Source organism: Manis pentadactyla, chromosome 16 (genome assembly GCF_030020395.1).
Source record: "Manis pentadactyla isolate mManPen7 chromosome 16, mManPen7.hap1, whole genome shotgun sequence".
NCBI classification, from domain to species: domain Eukaryota; kingdom Metazoa; phylum Chordata; class Mammalia; order Pholidota; family Manidae; genus Manis; species Manis pentadactyla.
In genome coordinates this window covers 36,053,401-36,065,908 of record NC_080034.1, presented here as the reverse complement: position 1 = coordinate 36,065,908, position 12,508 = coordinate 36,053,401, and the positions used below count along the sequence as shown (strand labels likewise).

The window sequence follows — 12,508 nt, the reverse complement described above, 5'->3', positions numbered from 1 at the left end:
ATGGTAGAAAGGGCCAGGAAGACATAGGCTTTCTAGGACCTCTGGATCCCCCAAAACACTTTTTTTGAGGTCAAAAATTTAAATTGAAATATAATATATATCCAGAAAAGTGGACAGATCCTAAGTGAGTTAATTATTACAAAATAAACCCACCTGTGAAACCACCATTATATCAAGAAAGAAAAAAACGTTTTCAACTCCACAGAAGCCTTTCCTACAAATCAATACCCCTTCCCACCTCTTCAAAGGTAATCACTTTGACTTGTAAATTTATAGACTGGTTTTACCTGTTTTTGAAATTTATGTAAGCAGAGGCATAAAGCATTTTTTTGTGTGTCTGGCTTCTTTTGCTAAACATTATATATGTGAGATATATCCATGTTATATGTAGTGGTCACTTTCATTTTTCAATGCTGTGTAGTATTCCATTGTATGAATATACTACAATGTATTTATACATTCTGTTGTTAATGAGCAGTTGAGATATTTCCAGATTGTGGCTACTACAAATAATGCTGCTATGAATATTCTTGTATGTCTGTTGGTACACTTGTGCATGAATTTTGGATGTACATCTAGAAGTAGAATTGCTGGGTCATAGGTTCTATGTGTATTATAATATAGTAGTTAACACCAGACTGTTTTCCAAAGTGGCTGCAGCAGTTTACATTCCTACCAGCAGTATACAAGTTGCTGTTGTGCCACTACCTCACCAACACCAACCAGTCTTTTTCATTAAAGCAATTCTGGAGTCTGTATAATATCTCAATAGTCATTTCCCTAACAACTAATGATTAATGAAGTTGAACACTTTTTCATATGCGCATTTGCCATTTAGATATCCTGTTTTGCGCTATCATTTTTTTGTGTGTTCAAATTTTTTACCTATTTTTCTCTCTGGCTATCTTGTTCTCATTTGTGGAATTCTTTGTAGAATTCCTGGACACAAGCTCTTGCTATTTTTTCTTACTCTACAGCTTGTTTTTTTCACTTTCTTAATCATGTATTTTGATGATTAGAGGTTTCTAATTTTAATGTAATCAAATATATCAATTTTATTTCTTACAGAACATCTTGATTCTGACTAGCCACATTTCAAGTACTCAACAGTCACTTGCATGATGACAGTATTGGACAGAGCAGCTCTAAAATTTTATTGTTTTGTTTCCCTCATGTAGATCTACAATGCACATAGAATTTATTTTGGCATATGGTGTAAAGTAGGGGTCGTTTCATTTTTTCCTATTTGGATACACAACCGACCCAGCACCATTCATTGAAAGCATTGTCCACTCCTCTATGTCATAAAGCAAGTGTCTATATATGTCTGGTTCTGGTTTCGGTCTCTCTGTTCTGTTTAGTTGGTTTCCCTGCCTGTGCGTCAACATCACAATGCCTTTCTAGCTGCAGCTTTATTAGTCTGAACCCAGTAGCGTTTTGTTTCAGATCGCCTGTAGAAAGCAATTAAGATCTCTGGCACTAAAAGCAGGGCAAGATAAGGACCCTGGGTTCAAATCGTGACCTCACCTCTCCATCTGTGTAATCTCGAGCAAGTTAACTTTTCCACAAACCTCAACTTGGTTAGTAGGAGGGTAAATGTTGTGGGGTTATTTATATCATAGGGTTGTGGAAGCAGTTCACGAATATAAAGTACTTATAAATGTATGGCACAGACTAAGCTCTCAACACATTATTAATGAGTGGGCCGTGTGTAAATTCGAGTGATTTGTTTACTTGTCTTTCTGTTTTAGACTGGGAGCTTCCAGAGGTAAAGGCCTGCCCTTCATTTACGTATGCCTCCCACTCCTACCCCTAATGCCTAACACGCTTCCTGGCACCTAGTTGGGGGCTCAGTAAATGCTTGTTGAGTCAGTTCAACTATGATGTTTGTGCCAGCCTAAGCAGAGGAGAGACCGGGCAAAAAGACCTAAGAAAACTAAGAAGGAAAAACTGCACGCCAGGGGGAGCAAGAACCCTTGTTCTCAGATATCGCGACAGAGTTCTCCCGCGCGCCGCGTCATCGCGAGTTTTGTTTTTGTCGAAGCGCGGGGCGGGAAGAAGGAGCTTTTGGAGGCCGCGCCGCCTAGCGTTTGGCGCGCGAGTTGCTTCCGGGTTGCGCTCCCAGAAGCAGGAAGTTGGAGGTTTATCCTCCTCGCCCGGCGGCTGCTGTCCCCGAGGCGGGAGGAGCCTGAGGGGACGCGGGCCCCGCATGTGAGTGACTGGGGCCCGAAGCCGGGAGGGGGGAGGCTGCACCTTGAAAGGCCGCGCCTAAGACGTCCTCGCTCGGCCCCTCCGTCGTCCCCACTGCCACCCCGCGCCGTTGCGCTAACCCCTTTTCTGAGTCTCTGGCGTTTTGAAGATTGACAGCATCCCCCGGCGACTCCCCCGGGCTCCCCTCCCTTAAGACACCTCTCTTTCTTGGCTCTGCCGGGGAGAGCAAAGTGAGGTCGACTCTGGAAGTTGAACTCGTTTCTCAGGCGTCACAGCAGTGTCCAAAACGAGAGTGCTAGCGAAGTCAAGATTTCACTGCCCTTTTGATAGATTTCTAATTTTATGTATATTTAAAATAGGTTCCCCGTCCCCCTAGAAACATCTTTGTCTAATTAAGGAAGGGGAAAAAAAATTTAAGTGTTGGACTTGTTATGTGATAAACATTGCATCTCGGATTTCAGAAAGGAATGTGACTTGTTTATTGACCCGAGTAAATGAACGTTTTGTAATAGCCTTTCAGTACAAGGAATTTGCCTGTCTCCTGTTCAGTACTATTTTAAGACCATTAACCCAGCATGCCACACTTTTCTGGTCTAAGCCCACAAAGGCTTGGTATTTGCGAATATATTTAATTTATAAAGTATTTAGTCATCATCTTATAATAGAGACTACTCTCAAAATTTACTCTTCTGAATTTTTCCGGTTGCCCATTTGGTTGTTGCCATGGTGGAATCTTTTATGGCCATCTCTCCCTTAACAAATTTGAGGTATCACAGTTTCCCTCTAAAGGAACAACATGCTTTAACTTAAATTGAACTTTGCTACATTGAAGTTCTGACTGAAGTTCATGTAGCCCAATTTACATACCAAAGAGAGACCCAGTTTGCCCTGTTAAGCCCTTTCTGCTTCGGACCAAAACAGTTTTCAAGACCCAGTTTGAATCCTTGCTCCTGCACAGCTGTCCTGCAACACCATTAGAGAATGTCCAAGTATGATCCTAATCTCATCTAAACCCTCATTAGGCTAGTGTATTTTTTTAAATTAAGGTATCATTGATATACAGTCTTAAGGTTTCACATAGTTACAACATTCACCCATATTATCAAGTCCCACACACACACACCCCTTTGCAGTCACTGTCCATCAGTGTAGTAAGATGCTATGAGTTAATATCTGTCTTCTTGGTGCTATTAGGCTAGTGTATTTTTTAAAATAGGAAGAATAGAAAATAAAGTGAGTAAGCCATTAGTTTGGGAACAGAATGATCACTTCAGGTCCTTTCTGTAAATTTGTTCAACAGACATCACGTTCCGTATCTCTGAGGTGAATTCCCATGTCTGTTCTTAATTTCTTGTGTTATTTCCTTCACTTACCTCTGCTTTCAAATAACAATTTCATGGAGAGGGAGACAAGAAGGTAGATGTAATACAAAATGAGAATTGTGTTTCAGGTTCCATGGGCAAAAATCAAGGTTGCAATAAAAGTTTACTCAATGGACAAAGCACTGGGAGTTAGGCTTTTGTAGGCAGAGGAAACTATGTGTACAAAAGCAAAAAGATGTGAAGCAGTATGGCAGTGAAGAATGTGAGGAAAGAATGGAAAATGAGACTGAAGAGGTAGGCAGTGAGCAAATCATAAAGAGCCGTACTGAAACAGAAGGACCAAAATAGCAGTAGACCCACTGACACTGATAAGGGACTGGTGGTTACCAAGGGGGAGGGTTTGGGGCAGTGCTGGGTGGGAGATGAAGGGGTGGTGAAGGGGATAAAGGGACACAATAATTTGCACTCACAAAATAAGTTGGTTACAGGGACGGTAGTACAGCATGGAGAATATAGTCAGTGATTCTGTAATGTCTTACTATACTGATAGATAGTAATTGCACTAGAAGGGATGAGGATTTAATAATACAGGTAACTGTTGAACCACTGTTTAGTATATTTGAAACCAACATAAGATTGTATATCGATGATACTCTAAAAAAGGGCATGATAAGTAGTTAAGACTTCATTTTATAACAGTTATTAAGTATTTAATTTGGGTGTTGGGACAAATTTTTACATACATCATTTTATCCCCTAAGGACATTGTTGGGAAGACACAATTATCCCCCTTTTAAATGAAAACATTGAGGCTTAGAGAGGCTGAATAGTGTTTCATGGCCACACAGTAGATGAAAAATCTAGTATTTGCATCTGGCTTTTTCAGACTGCAGTGCCTGTGTTCTTAACCATCATGCTAAATTGCTCCCCAGCAGGGCATGGGGAGTCAGTGAAGGTGCTTTAAATAGATGAGTAGCATGAACCAATTTGCTTCAGAAAAATAACTTGTGCAGAGTATAGAGGAGGAATCAGAGAGGAGGAGGAGGACAGAAGTACAGAGATTCAGTGTATCTTTGTGATGGTCACTGGGGGAGATATTGAGGGCCTTGACAATCACTAATGAAGAGCTAGTGTTGAGGTGATGAATGTGAGAACTAAACAGGAGATAGAATGGAGGATTTAGTGATTGGTTCGTTAGAGGGGATGAGGAAGGAGTTGGGTCACAGGGGAAAAATACTAAGTCAGTTATGGACATGTTACATATATAAGACCAGAGGAAATTTGGACCAGGGTGTCTGGTAGGTAGGAGATAGGTGGGTCTTGAGTTTTGAAGACAGTTCTAGACCAAAGAGGTTTAGCTGGTGGTTAAAGCCACAGAGGGAATGAGATCAAGGACAGCTGTAATGAGTAACATTCAGGGACACAGAGTCTGAGAAGAGAACAAGAGAATTATGCCAAAGTTTGAGAGTGCTGGAAGGGGATAATGGGTAACAGAGGCAGCTGTTGCGGACAAGTCAGGTAAGCTGATAATTGAAAAAGTCATTTGTATTTGGCATGTAGCCAGATTGTTGCCACTGGTGCCCTTAGAACAATGCCAGTGGCACGAGGGGAGCAGAAATATGATTTCAAAAGGTTAATACATGAATGGAGACCTGAGAAACAAGGCAAAGTGATGCCTTCTTGGTTTTTTAACGAACTTGGCTCTGAGAGGAGGGAGAGTTCGAGCACTAGAAATCTAGAGAGGATTTTTTTATATTCATTTTGTTATCATTAATCTACAATTACATGAAGAACATTATGTTTACTAGACTCGCCCTTTCACCAAGTCCCCCCCCACAAACCCCATTACAGTCACTGTCCATCAGCGTAGTAAGATGCTGTAGAATCACTACTTGTCTTCTCTGTGTTGCACATCCCTCCCTGTGCCCCCCCCACATTACACATGCTAATCGTAAGGACCCCTTTCTTTTTCCCTGCCCTTATCCCTCCTTTCCCACCCATCCTCCCCAGTCCCCTTCCCTTTGGTAACTGTTAGTCCATTCTTGGGTTCTGTGATTCTGCTGCTGTTTTGTTCCTTCAGTTTTCCTTTGTTCTTATCCTCCACATATGAGTGAAATCATTTGGTACTTGTCTTTCTCCACCTGGCTTATTTCACTGAGCATAATACCCTCTAGTTCCATCCATGTTGTTGCGAATGGTAGGATCTGTTTTCTTCTTATGGCTGAATAATATTCCATTGTGTATATGTACCACATCTTCTTTATCCATTCATTTACTGATGGCCACTTAGGTTGCTTCCATTTCTTGGCTATTATAAATAGTGCTGCAATAAACATAGGGGTGCATCTGCCTTTTTCAAACTGGGCTGCTGTATTCTTAGGGTAAATTCCTAGAAGTGGAATTCCTTGGTCAAATGGTATTTATATTTTGAGCTTTTTGAGAACCTCCATATTGCTTTCCACAATGATTGAATTAATTTACATTCCCACCAGCAGTGTAAGAGGGTTCCCCTTTCTCCACAACCTCGCCAACATTTGTTCTTGTTTGTCTTTTGGTTGGTGGTGATCTTAACTGGTGTGAGGTGATATCTCATTGTGGTTTTAATTTGCATTTCTCTGGTGGCTAGCGATGTGAAGCATCTTTTCATGTGTCTGTTGGCCATCTGAATTTCTTCTTTGGAGAACTGTCTGTTCAGCTCCTCCGCCCAGCTTTTGATTGGATTATTTGCTTTTTGTTTGTTGAGGTGCGTGAGCTCTTTATATATTTTGGATGTCAAGCCTTTATCAGATCTGTCATTTACGAATATATTCTCCCATACTGTGGGGTACCTTTTTGTTCTGTTGATGGTGTCCTTTGCTGTACAGAAGCTTTTCAGCTTGATATAGTCCCACTTGCTCATTTTTGCTTTTCTTTCCCTTGCCCAGGGAGATATGTTCATGAAGAAGTTGGTCATGTTTATGTCCAAGAGATTTTTGCCTGTGTTTTTTTCTAAGAGTTTTATGATTTCATGACTTACATTCAGGTCTTTGATCCATTTTGAGTTTACTTTTGTGTATGGGGTTAGACAGTGATCCAGTTTCATTCTCTTACATGTAGCTGTCCAGTTTTGCCAGCACCATCTGTTGAAGAGACTGTCATTTCCCCATTGTATGTCCATGGCTCCTTTATCATATATTGCCATTGCAGGCTTTAAGTTTGTGGTTACCAAAGGTTCAAGGTTAGCTTCTTTACTATCTTACTGTCTAACTTAACTCGCTTAGTGAGCTATTATAAACACAGTCTGATGATTCTTTATTTCTCTCCCTTCTTATTCCTCCTCCTCCCTTCTTCATATGTTGGGTGTTTATTGTGTCCTCTTTTTAGGAGTGCTCCCATCTAGAGCAGTCCCTGTAAGATGCTCTGTAGAGGTGGTTTGTGGGAGGCAAATTCCCTCAACTTTTGCTTGTCTGGGAATTGCTTAATTCCTCCTTCATATTTAAATGATCATTGTGCTGGATACAGTATTCTTAGTTCGAGGCCCTTCTGTTTCATTGCATTAAGTATATCAAGCCATTCTCTTCTGGCCTGTAAGGTTTCTGTTGAGAAGTCTGATGATAGCCTGGTGGGTTTTCCTTTGTAGGTGACCTTTTTTTTCTCTCTGGCTGCCTTTAATACTTTGTCCTTGTCTTTGATCTTTGCCATTTTAATTATTATGTGTCTTGGTGTTGCCCTCCTTGGATCCCTTGTCATGGGAGTTCTGTGTACCTCTGTGGTCTGAGAAGCCATTTCCTCCCCTAGTTTGGGGAAGTTTTCAGCAATTATTTCTTCAAAGACACTTTCTACACCTTTTTCTCTCTCTTCTTCTTCTGGTACCCCTATAATGTGGATATTGTTCCATTTTGATTGGTCACACAGTTCTCTTAAAATTCTTTCATTCCTGGAGATCCTTTTATCTCTCTCTGCATCACCTTCTCTACGTTCCTGTTCTCTGTTTTCTAGTCCATTAATGGTCTCTTGCATCTCGTCCATTCTGCTTTGAAGTCCTTCCAGAGATTGTTTTATTTCTGTATTCTCCCTCCTTAGTTCTTGCATTTTCTCTGCAAGTCTATCAGCATGGTTATGACTTTTGTTTTGAATTCTTTTTCAGGAAGACTGGTTAAATCGATCTCCCCAGGTTCCTTCTCAGGGGAAGATGTAGAAGATGTCGAAGCTGTCTGGGTTAGTCTTGTCTGGATCAAATTTTTTTGCCTTTTCATGTTGATAGGTGCAGTGGTATGCTATTGACGCGTCTGTCAGCTGGGAGAGCCTAGACTTTTTCCAATTGCTCCTGGCCTTTCTTTACTGGGACAGCTGCGACCCCTAGTGGCTTGTGTTGGGCAATTACATGTAGACTGGGTCTCTGTATCTTGCCTGGCTGGTATGGAGGAAGCTCCCTTGTTGTGGGGTGGCGAGCCTCAGGCTACTGCTCTGCTATGGCGGGGCCCCGGAGGGGTAATGGACGGAGGGTTGTTTGGCTGTTTACCTCCGTGAGGGGTCTCAGAGCTGTTGCCCAGGGGGTTAGTGCGTCCGGAGTTCCCTGGAATTTCCAGCTGCTGGACTGTGACCTGGGATGCTTCCGTCCATCTGTGGGGTCCCTGTCCCTTTAAGACTTTCAAAAAGCACTCACTTTTCTTTGTCCCAGGAGCGCCGGCTGCGGGACTCGCTCACAGGTCTTACTGTCCTGCTTCTGTAGTTTCTGGCACCCCATGCATGCACTGTGTGTCTGTGCTCTGGTGCGGATGGCTGGGGCTGGGTGTTTAGCAGTCCTGGGCTCCCTCTCCCTCCCCACTCCGACTCCTCTCCTCCCTCCAGGAGCTGGGGTGAGGGGCCTTGGGTCCCACCGGGCTGCAGCTTGTATCTTACCCCTTTCACCAGATACTGGGTTCTCGCAGGTGTGGATGTCATCTGGCTGTTGTCCTGTGTCTTCTGGTCTCTCTCTTAGGGATAGTTGTATTTGTTGTATTTTCAAAAATATATATGTTTTTGGGAGGAGATTCCCACTGTCCTACTCATGCTGCCATCTTGGCTCCACCTCCTTTATCATATATTAATTGACCATATATGTTTGGGTTAATGTCTGGAGTCTCTATTATGTTCCACTGGTCTGTGGCTCTGTTCTTGTGCCAGTACCAAATTGTCTTGATTACTGTGGCTTTGTAGTAGAGCTTGAAGTTGGGGAGTGGGATCTCCCCCACTTTATTCTTCCTTCTCAGGATTGCTTTGGCTGTTCGGGGTCTTTGGTGTTTCCATATGAATTTTTGAACTATTTGTTCCAGTTTGTTGAAGAATGTTGTTGGTAATTTGATAGGGATTGCATCAAATCTGTATATTGCTTTGGGCAGGATGGCCATTTTGACTATATTAATTCTTCCTAGCCAAGAGCATGGGATGAGTTTCCATTTGTTAGTGTCCTTGATATTTTTTTTAAATAGTAGAAAGTGGGAAAGGTGAGGATAGGAATGAGTAGAGATAAGTTTTAAAATGTGGGAGCTACTGCCTCAAATATGTCAATGTCATAAAAGACAAAAAATAAAAGGCTGGGATCTGTTTTAGATGTAAGTAGACCAAAGAGACACAACAGCTGTCATGTATGGTCATTGGTGGAATCCTGGATTTCTAAAAAAACTATAAGGCTTTTTTTTGGACAGTTAGGAAAATATGACTATGGGCTGGTTAGTAGGTAATGTTAGAGAATTATTGATTTTAATAGGTATGATAACGGTGCATTGGTTATATAAGAATGATGTCCTTATTCTTAGGAGATGCATGCTGAAACATTTAGAAGTGATTTCAGAATGTGAGAAGCTAAGTTTCAAATGGTTCTGGTAAAAACTGAGACAGATAGACAGAAATCAAATATGGCCAAATGTTAACAATTGGTGACTCTAAGTGAAGGATACACAGATATTCATTGTATTATTTCCATTTTTCTGGATGCTTGAACATTTTCAAAATAAAAAGTTGGGAGAAAAATGAAAGAGGCACACTTTCAGGGAGTTATGAAAGTATCAGACTCTTCAAGTCTCACCAGGCAAGAGAGGTCCAGAAAAAGAACCATTGGACTGAAGTGATAATAAAAGTGCATAAAAGTAAAATTCCCTCAATTGTAAATTTTAAGTGTTTATTACAGTTTTAAATTGCTTCCCTTTTAAAGCACATTATTTTAGTGTTTTGTCAGTTACTTTTCCTTTAAATATGTTTGTTTTTTACTTAGTGGTTTTTATTACAATCCAAAGACTACATTTTTTTCCCTTTAGTAGAACATATTTTCAATTAATAGGAATCACTAGATAAAACAGACTGAAACAGTAATGAATGGATTGTCATAACAGTAATGAATGGATTGTTATGCTACATAGCTAGCATAATCCTAAGGAAGCTAGTAGGGGAAAAAGGAAATGTAATACTCTGGATACTGCTCCCACTATTGAAGATTCGGACATATTTAGATGGACTTTTGAAACTTTCTTTCTACTCTGTATAATTTCATTTTATAAATGAAAACTTTGTGTTTCAAACTAGACGAATTGGTATTGCATCTTAGAGTTGCCTAGCTGGCATAGTTGTTTAATTTGAAAGACTGAGAGCCTCCAAGTCGATGTCATACCAGTGTTTAGGACACACGTATACCAGTAGAGGAATTCTATATTAAGCAGGGCAAAGGGGAGGTTTAGATTTAGTCTGACCTCTTAACCTGTTTTCTGCTTTAAACAAACATTTTTATTGATAAGCTCTACCAGAATCATTCTCCCAGCTATGCCTCTGTCCTGTTTTTCTCTAGACTGAGAGCCAGAAAGAATTGTGGAGAACACCTCATCAGAGCTGTCAGTTGATTTCTCCTATTCCCCAAGTACTTTAGAAATCAGCAGCCCCCTGGCTTACCTTCCCCAGGCCTTTCTTGGAGGCAGGATTTCTTAACCTCAGCACTCACCCTTGACATCTTTTTTTTTTTTTGGTATCATTAATGTACAATTACATGAAGAACATTATGTTTACTAGGCTCACCCCTTCACCAAGTCCCCCCCACATACCCCTTCACATTCACTGTCCATCAGCGTAGTAAGATGCTGTAAAATCACTACTTGTCTTCTCGGTGTTGCACAGCCCTCCCCATGTCCCCCCCACACACTATACATGCTAATAGTAATACCCCCTTTCTTTTTCCCAGCCCTTATCTCTCCCTTCCCACCCATCCTCCCCAGTCCCTTTCCCTTTGGTAACTGTTAGTCCATTCTTGGGTTCTGTGATTCTGCTGCTGTTTTGTTCCTTCAGTTTTCCTTTGTTCTTATCCTCCACATATGAGTGAAATCATTTGGTACTTGTCTTTCTCCACCTGGCTTATTTCACTGAGCATAATACCCTCTAGTTCCGTCCATGTTGTTGTGAATGGTAGGATCTCTTTTCTTCTTATGGCTGAGTAATATTCCCTTGTGTATATGTACCACATCTTCTTTATCCATTCATCTACTGATGGACATTTAGGTTGCTTCCATATCTTGGCTATTGTAAATAGTCCAGCGATAAACATAGGGGTGCATCTGTCTTTTTCAAACTGGAGTGCTGCATTCTTAGGGTAAATTCCTAGAAGTGGAATTCCTGGGTCAAATGGTATTTGTATTTTGAGCATTCTGAAGAACCTCCATACTGCTTTCCACAATGGTTAAACTAATTTACATTCCCACCAGCAGTGTAAGAGGGTTCCCCTTTCTCCACAACCTCACCAACATTTGTTGTTGTTTGTCTTTTTGATGGTGGCAATCCTTATTGGTGTGAGGTGATATCTCATTGTGGTTTTAATTTGCATTTCTCTTATGACAAGCGATGTGGAGCATCTTTTCATGTGTCTGTTGGCCATCTGAATTTCTTCTTTAGAGAACTGTCTATTCAGTTCCTCTGCCCATTTTTTAATTGGATTATTTGCTTTTTGTTTGTTGAGTTGTGTGAGCTCTTTATATGACACCTTTTTTTTGGTATCATTAATCTACAATTACATGAGCAAACCCTTGACATCTTGAGCAGTACAGTTCTTTGTTGTGGGGCTGTCTTGTACATTTTGAGATGTTTAGTCTTTACCCACTAGATGCCAGTAGTTCCCATCTAGTTTTGACAATCAAAAATGTCTCCAAATGTTCTTTGGGAAGCAGAATCACCCCTAGTTAGGAACTACTGTTTTAAAGCGCTGTCTCCTAATTGGGGGTGTGCCTCTAATCAGCAGGGAAGAGGTTTGAATACTTCCATAACTGGGTCCTACTCCCAGAGGTACTGGCAGTTCAGTATGTTCAGGGTGATGCATACTATGTTAGTTTTTGTAACTTTCCAAGTCGTCCTTCATGTGCTCTTGCAGGTATAAACCACTGTTAAAGTCAAGCTCACTCTTTGGAATTTCCCTCATTTCTGCCAGAATTGGGTCTTCATTTTGGAGGTAAAGGGATTGCTCTTAAGCCTCAGCTGATTTCACTCAGTCCCTTCCTACTTGATGCTTAGCCATGACTTTATGCTTGATTATTTTTAAGGGATATTATTTTTTTTTTATGTAAACCCTTCAGTCTACGACTGACTTTCAATAGATAGCAGTGAGGGAGCTGCCTTGCTTGTATGAAACCCCGACCTAAACAGACAAGATACTTTTGTTGTTTAATTAACATCATAGCTACCAAATGCCAGTAGTACCCCTTAAGTGTAACAGTCAGAAATGCTCCAGACTTTCCAAATGTCCCCTGGAGGGTCAGATTCTTCCCTAGATGAGATCCACTGATGTAACCAAAGCAAAGGGAAGGTTTATTTTCAACATCTCCGTGTACTCTCAGAAACTTCGCTTAATTATTGGTAACTACTCTTCCAGTAACTCGGGGAATGTGTCAGAATCTCAGGGGAGTATGATGTACAGCTTGCAAAAATATATTCAATATCACCTATGGGTAAATGTTGAAACCACAGTATTGCTCATGTGAAATCTT

At 41.0% G+C, this 12,508-nt stretch overlaps 1 protein-coding gene across 1 annotated transcript in view; it reads left to right on the top strand.

Annotated features, from left to right (window-relative positions):
• Nucleotides 1-2,052: 2,052 nt before the first annotated feature.
• C16H6orf89 (chromosome 16 C6orf89 homolog) overlaps nucleotides 2,053-12,508 on the top strand; it is a 61,321-nt gene continuing 50,865 nt past the window's right edge. Inside the window, exon 1 of the mRNA XM_036916167.2 lies at nucleotides 2,053-2,211. Coding sequence (XP_036772062.2) covers nucleotides 2,210-2,211 — 2 coding nt within the window. The 5' untranslated portion in view covers nucleotides 2,053-2,209. The remainder of the gene's footprint in view (nucleotides 2,212-12,508) is intronic.